General features: G+C 37.4%; 1 protein-coding gene across 1 annotated transcript in view; it reads right to left on the bottom strand.

Moving 5' to 3' along the window:
• Window positions 1-997: 997 nt before the first annotated feature.
• Window positions 998-17,883, bottom strand: part of LOC106763492 (LEAF RUST 10 DISEASE-RESISTANCE LOCUS RECEPTOR-LIKE PROTEIN KINASE-like 2.1) — a 23,862-nt gene continuing 6,976 nt past the window's right edge. Inside the window, exons 3-5 of the mRNA XM_022782193.1 lie at window positions 11,013-11,036; window positions 10,342-10,868; window positions 998-1,606 (exon numbers count right to left, since the gene is read on the bottom strand). Coding sequence (XP_022637914.1) covers window positions 998-1,606; window positions 10,342-10,868; window positions 11,013-11,036 — 1,160 coding nt within the window. The remainder of the gene's footprint in view (window positions 1,607-10,341; window positions 10,869-11,012; window positions 11,037-17,883) is intronic.

Genomic DNA, 17,883 nt, shown 5'->3' with positions numbered 1-17,883 from the left:
TTTTTCTCAACTCCCTCTTTCTTTTTCTCCTCTCTCACACTCTCATTTTTTTACTCTCATCCTCTACTTTTCTCTCCTCATTCTCTTTCTCATTATTTTTCTCTCCACTCTTTTCTTTTTCCATCTCCTCAGCTCTTTTATCTTTTTCCTCTCTCTCCTTCTCAACTAACACCTTACCACTTCTAGTAGTGATGACTTTGCACTCTTCCTTTGGATTTGTCTCAGTTTTAGCTCCAAAACTCTTATCAGACTTCTCTTCAAGCTTCTTGACCAGTTGGCCCACTTGGATCTCCAAGTTCCTGATGGAAGCTTCTACACTCTTATGGTTGGATATGGAGACTTGCATGAATTGTTAAAGAGTGTCCTCCAACTTAGAAGTTCTCTCTGATAGAGAGGGGTGTGGTTGATATTTTTGTTGTGGTGGTCTATTTGATGGCCCAACTTGTCCTTGGCCCATGCTTGGGTGTGGTCTCAAACCTTAATTGTAGTTACTTTGTCGGTTTTGATTACCCATATAATTCACATCTTCTTAGGTATTGGCCTGTTTAACACACTAACCATTTGCATGTTCTCCACCACATAACTCAAACCCTAGATGTTGGGCGTGTGACACATTTTGGAGCCCTTGCAACTGAGAGCCTTTGTTCATGAGAATGTCAAGCTGTTGGGTCATTATCTTATTTTGTGCCAAGATGGCATCCTGAGACTGTAGTTGCAAGACACCTTTTTGTTGCCCCCTTTCATTCTGCAATTCACTATCATTTGCAGCCATGTTCTCAATGAGCTCATGGGCTTCTCCTGGGGTCTTCCAACGTATGTTTCCTCCAACTGAGGCATCCAACATCAAATTGGTTTGGGATCTCAATCCTCCCAAGAACATGTTCAGGACAGTCGGCTCATTAAACCCATGAATGGATGTCTTCCTCAGTAGCCCCTTGAATCTATCCAAGGCTTGACTCAATGTCTCACTAAAATCCTGCTGGAAAGATGAGATTTCCTACTTCCCTTTGTTAACTTTGGACTGAGGGAAGTATTTGTTGCAAAATTTTGCCACCACCTCTTGCCATGATGTGAAGCTATTTTCAGGAAAGGAATTGAGCCACGCCTTGGTGTTGCGTCCCAATGAGAATGGAAATAGGTTGAGCCTTACAGCTTCATCACATACATCTTGGAGCTTAACCGTGTTACATATCTCAATGAAGCTGGTTATGTGATTGAATGGGTTCTCATGTGATAGACCATGGAACTTATTACTCTGCACAAGATGAATGAGAGCAGGCTTCATCTTCATGTTTGGGGCATTGACCCGTGGTCGTGCAATGCTATTGAAATGAAGCAACCCTGAAAAAGCGGAGTAGTCCTCCAATGTGCGTCTCACTTGCCCATCACCATTATCATTCCGATTGTCAGCCATATCTTCAACTTCTTGATCAGCTGCAGGTAAGATGGGTTGCTCAGTAATCACAAGAATGGGAGAAGTTTCTCTAGATGCCCGATTCTCTCTTCTTCTTCTTCTTCTACTATTGTTTCTTCGGGCAGTCTTTTTAATTATAGGATCTAAGAGGAGAGGTTGAGAAGATGGTGTGCTTCTAGTACGGATTGTGCCCTACATACACTAGAGACAATAGTACTAGAGCACCAAGTTAGCCCACAAATAATGAAAACAAAGATTATTCACAGTAAAAAAAATATACGAATAATGCCTAAATGGGTTAGAAATCACACAAAAGTAAAGTGATTACACCGAGTCCCCGCCAACGGCGCCAAAAACTTGTTAACTCTTTGGCAAGTGTACCAAATCGTTTTAAGTAATAAACCAGTAAGACTGGATATCGTATCCTAAGAGACTCAGTCAACACTTTACTATCGTATAATTATCTAACTAACTTAGGCTAAAGAATGGTTCCCTTTAATGTGAATTTGTGCAATGAAAATAAACATAATGCATAAATGATAAAGTGAACTTCTTGGGGTTAAAACACTTGAGAATGAAATAATTGAAGATGATATGGAATGGATATGTTGGAGAATGATTTCCACTATTACACTCCTATGCAAATGCACATAACCACTTCTTCATTTAATTGCTCTTGTCAACTTACTAAGTTACTTAAACCTAATCCCTTAGTGAGAAAGCCTAGATTCACTTATTAAATCTCAATCCCTTGGCAACCTAACAAGTTCATCTGCATTAAGAAAAGAAGTTTAAGAAAACCAAAGGTCCTAGCTCTATCCTAGACACTATTTCCTTTAGGTGTTTAGTCCATTTCAAGGTTCACACAACATTTCCCAACATTAAGCAAACCCTAAAATCATGTTATGGTTGATCAAGTAATAACAAGCTTTAAGCAAAGGAAATAAACATTACCAAGTAATGAAAGAAGCATATTTTCATTTAAACCAAGTGCATTTACAAGTGAGTTTTATAGTTTACATCATTCCCCAAAAAAAAGAACTTAGCTCTCCATAGTCATGGAGAGCTTAAGCTTACAATAGAAGAAAATGGAGAAGATGAAGATCCAAGGAAGGAGAAATGAGAGTTCCCACTGCCTAAAATCGGCTCCCACAAGTCTAAAGGGTTGTTTTCGAGCTTCAACCACCAAGAAGATGACACTCTCGTTGCATGTGAGCCTTTTATAGGTCTAGGGTGCCAAGTCAGCAAAAAGTCGCGCCCAACCCCCTTTTCTGGGGCCCCCAGGCGCCAAAATTAAATGAAAACACAACATTAAAGGGCGCCCAGCCCCCTTTAGGGGCGCCTCGGCGCCATATTTTGCGGTGTAACAGCATGAAAGGGCGCCCAACCCCTTTCTAGGGCGCCCATGCGCCATATTTTGAGGTGAAACAGCAGGAAAGGGCGCCCAACCCCTTTCTAGGGCGCCCATGCGCCATATTTTGAGGTGAAACAGCAGGAAAGGGCGCCCAACCCCTTTCTAGGGCGCCCATGCGCCATATTTTGAGGTGAAACAGCAGGAAAGGGCGCCCAACCCCTTTCTGGGGCGCCCGAGCCTGATTTTTCTACAATGCATCTTTTTCTCCTTTTCTGCAGATCTGCTTGCTTTTGTAGCTCTTCTTGGACTCCCATTCTTGGTAGTTTGGATGCTCTTCCAAAGCACTCAAATTTCCTACAAAACTTGAGAATTAATGATGAAAACTTGTATGTGTAACCAATACTAAACCTATTCAAAAAGTTAGATAAAAGGAAGGATTAAGCATGTTTCAAGCTTCAAGAGAGTTGATTTGGTAAGAAAATTGTACCACAGATAATGGTAAGAATGACCATTATCATGAAGAAAGCACTACTAAAATCTCTGAATCAGAATAAAGTTCTGTTTACCGTGTAGAGTCTAAAGTCATAGGTTACTCTTTGTTTATTTTCTGTTTTGTATGGCTTATAATGCCATCTTTTGCATCTTTTGTTCCTTGATCGAGTCTCATCATTGTAATATCCTTCTCAAAGAAATGAAATGAAATTTATTTTGAATCTAATTCAGTTGCTTTTACTTGATTAATTGAATCTGATATGCTGAATGTAAATTGATTCGACTGAAATTTGATTGAAGTCAACTATGCTTGAACTGTTATATATCTTTACATATTGACTTCTATTATTCATGATTATATTTCTTGCTTAACTAAAATGCTTGATCTGGGAAAGATCTTTGAAAGGTTTTGCAGGAAGAACATTGCTTTTGGAACTTCAAGTGGATTTCAACAATGTTGGAACGCAATGCATTCGATTGGGAAAATTATGTAATCGACTGTTCATAACAGGGTTATAAATTCCAATTCTAGAATTTGGTTATTCTTTCATTGATTGCTTATTCTTGATATCTGCTATTATCTCTGATATAAATTGATTTTTACATATCATATTTGAGATAATATTGTGAGATTGTTGATTGTATCATTGCATGACTAAACTGTTTGCTATCCTGTCTTTGATACAACTTTGTGCGTACTGCTTATATAATATGTGATACACTGCATTGTCCATCTAAGCAGGTTCTAATATCTATGCATAATGATATGGGGAGTATTACATTTTACACATTTTTCACTTACATGCCTGCATTCCAGGGGAAGTTATCATTTACATGTGATTAAATGCGATAGAGAGAGCATCATTGCATATTGATAATTGCATATACTTCTTGATGCATCTCTGTTTGTTTATCAGCAAAAGATCTTGAGCATACCTTTTTTGCTAATGCCCAAAGGGGGAGAGATTTATGAAAGCTTTATGAAAGGGGGAGTATTGTTATATTCTATTTCATATTCTGCTTGATATTTGTTGTTTTTTAATTGTGTTACATGCAGAGTACTTAAATGTTCTAACTGTAATATATCTTTTGTTACTCTGTGTTGTATTGAAATGTGCAAACATGGTTCGTTATTAATCATGGTTGTGCATTATCAAAAAAGGGGCAGATTGTTGAGATTGTTGACAACACAATTTCTATATCAATCTAGTTTTTGATGATGACAAGACACTGCTTAATAAAAAGCACATGTTGTTACTGCATTACATGTTCTTATGCTGATTTATTGTGATATCTGTTGAACATGTTTATGAATTGTGTTACATGTTCCTATGTTGATTGATTGATATATATATATATCTGGAACATCTTTATATGCTTTATGTGCTATGTGCAAATGCATCATTACAAATGTTTTACTGCACATGTTTCAAAGTTGGAAACCACAAGCACTTTTATGAACTTATTATTGTGCGACAAAGTTATAGTGAACTCGAATACATTACTAGTGAATTCAACTATGCTAAAATCCTTGTACAGATTTTGAGAATTAGTGCTGTGTGATATTTTGAGAAGAAAAGAATTTCAAAATGTTTTACATGTTGATAGTCGACTATGTGCGCCACACATTCGACTGTATCTGTTGTCTGATTTGAAATTTCGTTATGCTCTTGCGCTCTAATGACTATATTTTTAAAAGTTAGTTGAGCATTGATGACTTAGTCTTAAATGTGTTTTGTTTTTGGTTGATTGTATGTTACCTGATTGACTGTTCTGTTATAACTATCATAATTCAGTCGACTGTATTAGTAGCATATTCGACTAAGAATGTGTCTAATTAACAGAAATCTATAAATAGGCTGAACACGATTTGTTCAGAAGACTTTTGATGATCTAAGAATTTCATTTTTGTTTCAGATTGAATTCTCTGAGCTCCAAGAATTCTCCAAGAAGACGGTGGTGATCTGTCTTGAACGAGATTCTTAAGGGATATTTTCTGCGCATGCATTGGTTGATCAACATCTGCACAAAGAAGGTGTTCTGCGTTTGATCACGTTAGGCTTGCCATCCTTGAAGACTGCTGAATTGATTGTTCGGCTTGGCATCCGTGAAGACTGCTGGTTTTGGACCTGTTGTGATACAGGGGGATAGTTCATTTTGAGGATTGTTCAAAGTGGTTAACAGATTGCAGAAGAGGGGATTCTTGCTGCAGTCTTGCTGGTTTTCGGCCTATAGTTTGGTTTTGAGTTAGAGAGAAGATTTATATTTTTTACGTGGAGGTCTTCTATAAATTCCTTGTTGTAAAAACTGCAACCATTATAGTGCATTTGCTTCCTGGGGTGGAAGGACACTGGATGTAGGCATTGTTGCCCAACCAGTATAAAAACCTGTGTTTGATTTTCTCTATCCTTTCTCTTTTACATTATAGTTGACTTTAATTTTCACGCAGTCAACTAAGTTTTTCCGCTGCTTACAAATTTTCATTACTTGCATTTCAAGAAAGTTTAAAAAGTTTCGTACTTTGTTTTCAAGATTGCGAAAAGAAGTTATTTTTGAAACAACACCATTTCACCCTCTCCCCCTCTTAGTGTAGAAAAGAAGCCTACCTATTTTCCAATAGCGATGACTTCTTGTTTTCCAATTCATCCTCAATAAGACTACCTCTGGCCATGCTCTGCACCCAAACCCTCACCTTCTCCATGATCAAGGGTTTCCCCTTGGAAATCCTAGCGTCCTTCATTCTCTTCCCTACCGGTCCTTTGTCATCGACAGTGATTATAAGTTTGAGATCTTCGTCAACATTTTTGTTGGATATGTAGGGAATTTCAAGGCGCCGTCGACTTCGAGAAGTGAAGCTCCATTGGAGTTGGAAGAAACAAAACTAGGGTTTTGGAGTTGGAAAAAACTAGTCAAAAGGGGAATTTCAACTTGGAAAGAACAAAGTAGTGAACTGAGTGCGAAGAAGAAGATTAGAGTAATGGTGAACAAGTAGTGAGTGCGAAAGTAAACAAGAGGGAGTGAGTGCGAGAGAGGCGAGTGAGCGCGAGAGGAGTGATTAAGGTGAGTGAATGTAAGAGAGAAGGATCTGAGAAGGAGGACGTAGAAAGGGAATGAATAAGAGTGATATAATGAAAATGAAATATTATTTTTATTTTATAATAATTAATTTTGAAAATCCGTATATAATATCACCTAATTTATTTTCGATTACATACAATTTTTACATACAGAAAAATTGGTAGGTAAATATCCGTATGTAAATCATTTTTTAAAATCCACATGCATATAAGAATTCTTCTTCTTCATTAAGGTTAATGTCACTATCTAATTTGCTTGAAACCCGACCCCTCAGCGAAGAAAGTCCATCCTTAATTACTAGACCATAATCCCTTGCATCCCTAATAGTTAATTCTGCATTATGATTATTAGCTTAAGACAACCAAAACTCATATCCTTATCCCTAGGCAAAACTGCTTTTGGGAGAGATTCTGTAGAACCTGAATTGTAAGATATCTCCCGATACTCATGCAATTCATACATCATGCTATGAATGAGTTAAACAAAGCAAGCAACGAGTAAAGGAGAAAATAATATGATGGGTGTCGCACCCCATACAAATTTGATGTGTTTAAAGAATGCAGTATAATGCTAGGAAGTGACTCCAAGGTCGTCTCTTAAGGACCAAATGTTGTTCGAGACTTAGGTCAAACACATAGTGGGGGGGGTGGTGGTGAAAGGTTTTGTGAATGCAGTTGACTAAATTAAAATGGAAATTAAACACAACCGAACATAATTGAAAGCATTAAAGTGCATGAAAACATTAACTGAACAATGCAATAGATAAATATCCAAACGCAAATGCACATGGAGAAATAAGCAAATGCATCACGGGAACTTAAAAATGGCTAACAGTAAAATAAAATGAACTAGATTGCTGAATATAATTCCAAATTCAATAATATTAAAATGAGTCTCGGTCCAAGCTGAAGCTAAATCAATTTAAATACGAAGATCTTTAAAAGCAAAATAAAATAAATCCAAAAGGTGTGTGTCGGTGTGTGCTTCATTCTAAGAGAAAAAGAAAGTATGCTTATCCCAAAAATCCATAAAAACTAAACGTAACCCTGTTGGCTGTAAGCCATGTTTCAAAATGGAAATATGCATCACCCAAAATCCATAATCAGCGAATATTCTTCAAAAGTAAATGAAAGCCAGATCAGTTGCTTCAAGTTCAGTTCAGTTGCTTTCATTTACTTTCTCTTCAATTGATCAAAACTGCGTTCATATTTAATTTTCTATAATTGTATTTTTAAACCAATGATTTCGTTCTTTTTAAGTCTTAATTAATCTAGTTATCACACGTCTGTCTAGTGCCGAGAGTCTCTTAGGAAACGATGCCCTATCTTACCAGGATTATTACTTGCTACGATCTGGTAAACTTGTCGATCACCTAAAAGGCGTCCTAGGAGACGACATGGACGAGACTCATGGCTCGTGGCACAATTTTTAAGGCATCTACTCTAGTTCATGGTATAGAACTAGGAGAAAATGAGGTGAATGTCACAGCCGATGAAATTGTGTACCAAATGTGTTTGTTCTTGTGCCAATAGATGAGATTGTCATTGTGGCACAAGCATTTCAGTATTTTTTCGCCTGGCCTAAATCTTTGGTTGGCTCTATTTTTTACCCCTCGATATGGACACCTGGCCTAGATCATTTCTTGATTTCAGGTATTTGTTTGGTGTAACTAAGAAGATGGGGTTCAATGATGTATATGAGTTCATTAATCTCCAAATGACTCATAAAGGAAATAAATTTGATTACATCCAAGCATACATCACCAGTTGTTTTACAATGGGGAAAAAGCTATATTTTATCCCTTATATAGTTAAGTAAGTGAAGTATTTTAGTTCTAAAGCTTCATTTGTGAATTTAGTATATAATAATTAAGTTATTACCAATTCCAGGCACCATTGGTAGCTACTTGTGGTTTCCATAACGGAGAACGTTGCTGTATGGTGTTTTTCATTGCACAAGTCTCCTCTCAACCTTCTCAGACAAGTAGTAGATTGTTAAGAACCTCAATGTTTGGACTTTCTTTCTAATATAAATGTATTCTAATGCCATTTTTTTAATAGTTTTCTTGTAGCACATATGATGTTGTCCGAGAGGTGAACTGCTAAAGGTAAAAACTTGCATGGTTGACCCTTAAGGTTTGGTATTTTAGTCCATACTTTGTTACTTTTTGTACTATTTCAATGATGTTCCTTAACATTTTATAATTATGATAGTATATTGAAGTGTAATAGAAAAGGCAGGTCATATGAGTGTGGTTACTACATCATGTATTAGATGATGACCACACTACCCGTGCCCATGTTACAAGTGGTTAGGAAACAATAATGTTTGGTTTTATTGAATTTATTTCTCTATAGTTTACAATTCATATACACTAATTGAAATCATTGTGTCTTATGTAGAGATTCAATTCCACTACTTCAATTCCAGAGAAGTCCCTTAAACACATAAGGAAAGCAATTACAAAATATGTAATTCAACTCTATAATAGTATGTAGATATTAGGATATAGTAAGTTCTACATTAGAGTATTTATGATTATGTTAAATTTTTACATTGGATTTTGATTTATGCTTCTAAGTTGATTTATGATTACAATTTTATGTACATTGAATTGATTTATGATTTATTATAATTTTTATTGAATATATGCTTCTAGACTATTCTGGAAAATTTTGAAATATATAGGTCTGCTTCTGTAGTTGGGATTGCTACAAAAACAAACCTGTTTTTTTCTTAAAAAAAAAAACATGTAGAATAGGCATCAGTTGTTATCACTATCGAGGCAGTATGACCCTTATGGTATTAGTTCTATCTACAATCGAGGCAATAAGACTAACAAAAAAACAAAAAAAAAGAAAGAAAGAAAAAACCCTTCTATTAACCTAGGCAGAAGGCCCCCATCTACTTCAAAAAAGGCCTTTAATGTCTATTATTTTGGAAATTCAACATACAACATAACACCGACGTCTTATTGGGAGATGTCAATTTGACATCAAAAGTCCTTAACAAACGTCAATTGACATCGGTTTTGACACTAACTGACGTCCCATTTACATTTAAAAAAAATGTTTTTACAATAGAACCATACCTGAAATACACAAAATGTTCCCAGCACATCACAAAATGATATATACTAAGCATTTCAAGTCATTATAATATTAAACAATCTAAAAAGCAATCCCAAATAATAACAAATATATCAACCTTCTTGAAGGGTTGAAAATGGTAATCACTAAAGGAGAAAGAGCACAAGCAATGCAGAATGAGCATAAGTAATGAAGAGGGAAAGCTCCGTCGCCGAGGTCTCAGAACTCGCACACTAGAACTGCACCAAAAGCCAATGAAAACGCATTTTAATCGGTGCAAATGAACGATAATGGTTCCAAACCAAATATAATTTGTGCAAAATGATTTTAAACGGTGCAAAGTGGAAGAAAACTTATTTGAGCGTTAATGACGAAAGAGAGAAAGCAGAGGAAGAATATGAACGCAGGAAGAGAGAAAACGCGTAACTGGTGCTCACGTTCTTAGTGTGTGAAAATGCAGGGTATTTGACTTCGGGCCCCCTCCCAGTCGACATCAAAGTGCTCTAAGACTTCGACCCCCTTCCTAGCCGATGTCTAAGTGGTAAAAAAAATTAATACTGGCGCCCAAACTGAGGTAATTTTGCACCTTTTTTATGTTTGTGGGAGGGGGGCCAATTTCTAACTAGCAATAAAATAATGACTTTTCAGTTATGTATGCGGACCATTTGACGTCTGACCTTGGGGGAGCCAACGTCTATACCTTATTTGACGTCGGAGACCCATTTAACCGACTTCTATGATGACATTTTATTTACAAATCTACCATTAGTAATTTCTTACGTTGAATTTCTTTTCGTTAGACGTTAAACGCGTGACGTTAAATGTTATTTATGCACTAGTCTGAAGAAAAAATAAATAAAAAAAGGAACACCCTCTACTGCCTCAGTTGAAAATAAACTGAGACAAAAGCACACACATTTTTGCCTCAGTTCAAAACCGAGACAAAGAAATTTATCCAATGACCCATTAGGCATGTATTCATAAATTAGACCACGCTTTTTTCCTTCAACACAATATCCAATAAGACCTACAACATTCACATGATGTATTCTTCCAATGGTAGCTACTTCATTAACAAAGTCTTGTCCATTGTCTTTGGATTTGCTCAACATCTTTATTGCTACATCTATGCCACTTTGAAGCTTTCCTTTGTACACAGAACCAAAACCTCCTTCTCCTAATTTCACTTTGAAACCTTTAGTCATTTTCTTCACTTCTCTATACTCATATCTAATGGGATTTATATTGTTGTCTAACAAAAAATTTTCAATGTTTTCATACATTGAAAAATGTCTACGTCGCCATTTATAGATGAATATCACTAGAAAAAGTGAGAGTCCAAACAAATATCTAGTTGCAATTAATATTGGTAGAATATATTGACCTATCAATTCTCCCACATCATTTGATCCTTCGGCATTTGTTATTCTATTGAATATTCCTGTCAAGTTAAGTTTCATCAAAATTTAAAGTGCGTGAAAATAAAATTAATGAAAAAGTCTAATAAATAATTTGGTTCATGTGGAAAAAACCAATTGATATATTGTAGAATTTAATGAAAGGAGAAATAGATAACCTTTATTACCTTTTATGATGCTTTTCAAAAAACCTATAAAAACAAAAGATTTCTTACATAAGACAATAAATATACATGACAATAAGACAAAAAAAATTATACTGAGATCACGTAACGTGAGAAAACAATAATATAATATAAGAATAAGATAATATATAAAAGAAGAAAAATCAAACTTAACGAAAATCAATAGTTTTTGGCTTCTTTGAATTTTTAAATAGAATAACTTTTTATTTTTATTTTATAAGATTTTTTTTTTCTAGTTTATATATGATTTTAGTCATAAATCTTAATAACAATAGTTGAGAGAAGTGATTTTTTCAGCTTAATCTACTTTATAACAAATTTATGCTTTTTTTAATACTTTACATTAGGTTTTTAGTTGGGAGTTGCTCAGTATATAAAATTATAAAGTTTTAGCTTTGGAAGAACTATTTAAGGTAAAGGATAGTAAAATTTAAAATTACTATCGATTAATATTTGTGATGATGAGGAGTAAAGTGTGTTAAAGGGATTTGATATTGAACTCTCATGTGAAGTAATTTGGTTATGTTGTTGTTTTTTCTTCAATTGAGTATGTTTGATCTTCAATGATAAAGTTGCATTGCCTTATGTTGAATTATATAGATTAGTTGGAAGATTTTTTTGTTTTTTATTTTGGATTTTGTTTTCTTGTTTATTTCATTGAGTGTGACTTGTTGTCTTAATTTTTTATGTTGATTTTATATTAATTTTAAGGTTAAACTCCTTCAAAAGTTCCTATTTTCGTACTTTTTTCCCAGTTGCATTTCTGTTTTTTTTTTTCAATTTGATCCTTAATAGTGTATAATTGACTCAATTGAGCCATCACCGTTAAATTTAGTTAACACCGTGAAATTTTTGATGATCTGTAATATAGAGCTGGACAATTTTTTAAACGTGACATTGCTTGACCATTATACATGGCATTTGATAAAAAAAAACATTTTAAAAATTGGTTTTGAAAACTCCATTGTTGTTGTTACTATTGGTCGCTTTTCTCTTTGCAAAGCACTTCTGCACTTGAGAATGGAGTTATTGAAGATGGTAGAAAAATTGAAAGTAACTTAGCCTGAAACTCAAAATCAACCACAAAGACATTCCTGAAATAAGGCTAAAATGAGAAAAAGTGAAAATATTCATACTCTATCGTCCCTAATTTTCATATCATTCATCTCTTCCGACAACCTATCAACACCTGCTGCTCCATACCCACTGACTTCTCTCAAACCAGAACGCCACAAATTCATTCAAAAACTCCAACAGAAACAGAAACAGACAACAACAAAAAAAATCCCTAAACAAACCTAAACCGAAGATCCCCGCAACTGAAGGCGAAACAACACGATCCGAACACACAAAACAAAATTAACAAACATCGAGCGTTCAAAACACAGGAAAAGCAGAAAGAAAAACAGATGTCCATTTCTGATTTGCAGGATAAGAACGTTAATAACGGTGAGAATACTCACGGCAGTGGAACAACGTCGTCTGGAACAACAACAAAAAAGACAATGTTCTTCTCTTCCATTTCGAAAACGTTGGAGAAGTTGAACCCGTTCAAAAACGGGTCGAAGGATACGACCCATTTGGAAGATGGAACGTTGATTTGTCCAAGCCCAGAAGGAGAAGGTTCTCTCTGTCTTAGATTTCTGAAAAGCAATTTAGGGTTCGATAAAGTTGAATTTGGGATTAAAGGTCAGTGAAGATGATGGCTCCGTCACGACAATGGAACGACGTCGTCTGGAATAGGGTGGTTGTTGTGACTGCAGCTGATGAAAACATTTTTTTTAATTTAAGAAACAAAAAATCATTGATTTACCATTGTTGCAGAGAAGAAGAAGATGACGGAAATGGAACGGCAGAGAAGAGAACAACTTCTAAAAAAACCCCAATTTTTAAATTTTTTTTTAACAAACTGCCATGTACCTCAAAAATCCACGTCACACACAACTCAGAAAAAACTTGACGAAGTTAACTTGATTTAACGGTGATGGCTCAATTGAATCAATTATACACTATTAAGGATCAAATTGGAAAAAAAAAATAAAACAGGGATGCAACTGGGAAAAAGGTACGAAAATAGGGACTTTTGAAGGGGTTTAACCTAATTTTAAAGAACTAGATGTTTAAGATCCCTAAATGCGAGTTAGGTGTCATTGGGTGCCATATAAACACAAACTTCTAATGAGTAAGAAACATAGTTAGGCGTGTTGGAAGTTTCACATCGACTTGAGATAAGGCCAATTTATAATATATAAGTGGGTGCAAACCTCACTTTGCAAGCCGATTTTGAGGGGTTGAGTTAGGCTTAAAGTCTACTTCTTTAAATGGTATCAAAGCTATGGTTAGAGCCTATCCTAGCGATATTTGTTGTTTGTTGGGCATATTGTTCCACCCGCTATCAGGCCACTATCAAACTTAACATGGTATTAGAGCTAAGTTAGAGCTTATCCTATCAGAGCCAAGTTAGACTCAGGTTAAAGCCTATCCTAAAGATACAACTCGTGAGAAGCGAGACATTGAAATATGACAAGTGCAAATTTTGTAAGTTTGTTTAATACATTGGTCTTCGAAAAACAAAGTCAAAATGTTTGCATTTTGTTTGAACCAATAGAGTTGTGTTGTATGATAAACATTTGATTTATTTTAAATTGAATCCTTTTGATTTTGAATTGATAATGATATTGTTTTAGGTAATAATGTTAAATTTTCATTATATACACTCGTATATTATATGTAAGGAAAGAATCATGCCAGTAATGATGATGAGAAGCATTAAAGCATTAATATGTAATATATTTATATATGTATTGTAATGTAGGGGTCGGACAACTCTGTGATATAATGTGTACCAAGTAGGCCGGACAATGTAGGAGAATTAGGAACGGCTAAACCACAGATGGATGCCATTGGACTCTGATAGACAACACCGAACGACCCTAAACCGAACAACCCAAATCAGGGACGTCCGACCTTATTCAATAGATAAGTTTTCTTTTCAAGGATTAAGGTAAATGATAAGTAGCAGTAATGGACTAAGATTGGGCCGATATTAAGATATCACTAATCTCAAGCTTATCTCAAAAAATATAAATACAGGTCAAAGGTAAGAGGTAGGTGATCACATTTACTATGCATTTAATACCATTTCTTTGAACACCGTACGAATTATTTACTGACTTAAGCATCGGAGAACCTTTGGCAGGTACCTCTCCAAAACGATTGAAGTGAAGACTAAGAAAAGAACATAGTGTCCAGAATGACTTTGGAGGAGAAATTGTGAAGGAGTTAGAAGTTACTCGACCCTATACCCAAACCATGTATGTATGTATATATGCTACTACAGAAGATTGAGGAGATGCAACAACGCTACGAGGCGGGATTGGCCACGCTTAGGGCTGAGAACGCGACCCAAGTCACAGTAGAGGTGGGAGGAAAAGCTGTAGAGGAAGGAGAGAAGGTGGCCCAAGAGGAACAGACGAAACAGAACACGACGCTTGATGACTCATGGCGGCCGACTAAGACAAGAGTCAGGGAAAGCGGGATCAAGACCGTCCCAGATGAGAGCACTGTAATTAGCAAGCAACTCGTGGTGAAAGAGGAGAACACGGTCGTCATGCTGTCGTTCATTCCCGCCATTATGGACGTTCATATATTTGAGCAGTTCGTCACTCCCCTGTTCAAGATGTATGATGGGTCAACCGATCCTAAGGATCACATAAAGACGTTCACCAATTAGATGGCTTTTCACATTGGGAACGACACAATCTGGTGTCAAGTCTGTCATTCATTCCCGCCATTATGGACGTTCATATATCTGAGCAGTTCGTCACTCCCTTGTTCAAGATGTATGATGGGTCAACCGATCCGAAGGATCACATAAACACGTTCACCAATCAGATGACGTTTCACACTGGGTACGACACAATCTGGTGTCAAGCCTTCTCCCTATCGTTGGAGGGAGAACCGTTGGAATGGTTTAATTCGCTACCTCCCAACTCGATTAAGAACTTTGAGAGTCTCAAGCGCATGGTCGATCGTCAGTTTGCGAGCAGCCATGCTCAAGACTTGACTGTTTTTTCACTGGTGAACCTTAAGCAAGGAAAGGAAGAGGCAGTGAGAATGTTTATGGACCGGTACCATAAGACCGTGCGGCAGGTGAAGGGTTTTAACTCGAGCTCGCCCTCTAATACGTACTCCCAGCCCTCAGGCCGGGTCCGTTCGCCGACAACATCTGTTGACGAGCCCCTAAGACCATGGAAGAACTTAGAGAGAGGGCGACGAAGGATATAAAGGTGGAAGAGATGAAGGAGTCTCGTAAGAAGCATAATTAAGAAGCGGTAGGTGACAAGAAATATGGGAACAAACCAGGCTTTGGTGAAAGACCAGGAGGGTCCAAGCCGAAGGAATTACCAAGAGGATCACGTTTCCATTAGTATACCCCATTGAACACGACCCGAGCAAAATATTGCAGGAAGTTCTCAGCGAAAAAGTGATTTCACCACCGAAGTGTCGACCCACGCCGCCCAATGCAAACAGTTATAAACATTGCCTGTACCAGAAGAATATGGGACACATGACTGAGGAATGTGTGACTCTCAAAGACAAAATAAAGGAGTTGATTTCGGTCGATCAACTGAAGAAGTACATAAAAACCAAACACCCAGCGAAGCGATCGGAGCGTAGCCCTCGGCATAAAAGTTCAGATAGGAGGGAGTATCGCGGATGCCAACGGTATGGCGGGAACGATCGCACACGATCGGAACAAAGGAGGAGTAGAAGTCGTAGCAGAAGTAATGACCGCCCCCTACGTAGCCATATCAATACCATCTCTAGCGAGTTTGTCGGAGGCAGATCATTATCATCGGCCAAGAAGCGACATGTTCGGGTGCTTCGAACGGTCCACACAGTAGACAGGTCCAAGAGACCATGCCTCCCATCACTTTCATGGATGAAGATTTCCATGCACCCGACCCTGAGTAAGACGACCTTATGGTCATCACGGTGGAAAGAGCTAGGTACGGAGTGAGCAAGGTACTAGTGGACCAAGGAAGCTTAGTCAACATTTTGTACTAGAAAACTTTCTAGCGCATGGACTTATCTGAAGATCTGATAGTGCCCTACAACGAGCATATTTTTGGCTTCGCGGGTGTGGGTGGACACCTGAGGGTACGTGGAGCTTCGTACCCGCCTCGGGACCAGTCGGGACAACGAAGAGAAGTAGTGTGTAACCTGTTAGTGGAAGCTAACACATCTTACAACATGTTATTGGATTGACCGTGTCTGAATGCTTTCAGCACCATTGTGTCAACCCCCTACCTAACAATGAAATACCTGTCAAACAAAGGGGTTATCTATATCGTTCGGGTAGATAAAAGACAGCACGCGAGTGCTATGCAACCGACCTGAAGCTTTATCCGCACTTTGCCAGGAAACAGGAAGCACAATTAAAGGTGATCATGGTAGATTTGGACCCGTGAACCAACACGGAAGATCGGATGGAACCCTTGGGGGCCCTGCAACCGATCATTGTAGGGAAAGACGATTCCAAGGTCACTATGATTGCCAAAGGCTTGGAACCGAACGTCGAGAGGGGGTTGAGATTTGCAGTATGGCGCAACCGCGACCTTTTCGCTTTGATGCGACCGACATGTTGGGGATCCATCCCTTGGTCATGTCTCACAAGCTGGCGCTATTTAAGGAGGTGCAGTGGGTCTCCCATAAAAAGAGGGGAATGGGATACAAAAAGAGGCAGGTTGTGGAGGAAGAGGTAGGAAAGTTGCAAGAGGTGGGGTTTATGAGGGAAGTGACGTACACCATGTGGCTCGCCAATGTGGTTATGGTTAAGAAGTCCAGTGGAGTGGTGCATGTGCACTGACTACACAGACCTAAACAAGGTCTGCCCCAAGGATTCATATCCATTACCCAGCTTTGATAGCCTGGTCAGCGAGGCTTTGATAGCCTGGTCAGCGAGGCGTCCGGCCACAAAATGTTAAGCTTTTTAGATGCCTATTTAGGCTACAACCAAATCCCAATGTATGCGCTCGACTAGGACAGGACAACCTTCATCACCGAGAAGGCCAACTTTTCTTATGAGGTCATGCCTTTTGGTTTGAAGAATTTTGATGCAACCTACAACGTTTGATGGACAAAATCTTCGTAGATCAAATCGGACCACCATGGACATGTATGTAGACGACATGGTCCGCTCAAAATCTAGCGCGAAACATATAAAAGACCTAGAGGAAGTCTTCAAACAAGTCTGGCGGTAGGGGACACTACAAAAAAAAACTTATTTAGAGGGGGTTATTTTGTGGAGGTTATAAAAAACTCCCTCAAATTAACATCATTTAAGAGGTTTGATTTTATTTATTTAAGTGCCAATAATAGTGGGGGCTTTAATTCTTATTAAGAGAGGTTTATTCTCCCAATTCTAAAACACAATCTTCCCTCTTAAAAATTTAAAACTTCAATTGTAAAATTTTATTCCCCTAATTCTAAAACACTATATGCGTAAACCCTTCCTTCCTCTAAAATCTCTCTAAACCCTAAAATCCCCTTCTCTCTTGTGTTTCCTCTAAAATCTCTCTGAACCCTAAAATTCCCTTCTCTCTTGCGTTATGCTTTTTCCCTCGTGTTCGTTTCTTCCTTTCTTCCTTCTTCTATTTCCTTTTCTCCTTTATTTTTCTTATTTTTCCTTTCGATTGCTCATGTTTCATTTTTCTTTTAGATTCACAGTCGCGAAACTCCTGGTAGACGAAGCTGCAACAGTGGTTGTGTGGACCAAGCAGACGATGGAGCTTCCACTCATAACGTGACAGGTCTATTTTTNTTNNTNANNNNTNNGNTTTNNNTNNTT

This window comes from Vigna radiata, chromosome 6 (assembly GCF_000741045.1).
Source record: "Vigna radiata var. radiata cultivar VC1973A chromosome 6, Vradiata_ver6, whole genome shotgun sequence".
Lineage (NCBI taxonomy): Eukaryota > Viridiplantae > Streptophyta > Magnoliopsida > Fabales > Fabaceae > Vigna > Vigna radiata.
Note: the sequence above shows the minus strand (reverse complement) of the source record. Positions and strands in the feature narration are given on the sequence as shown.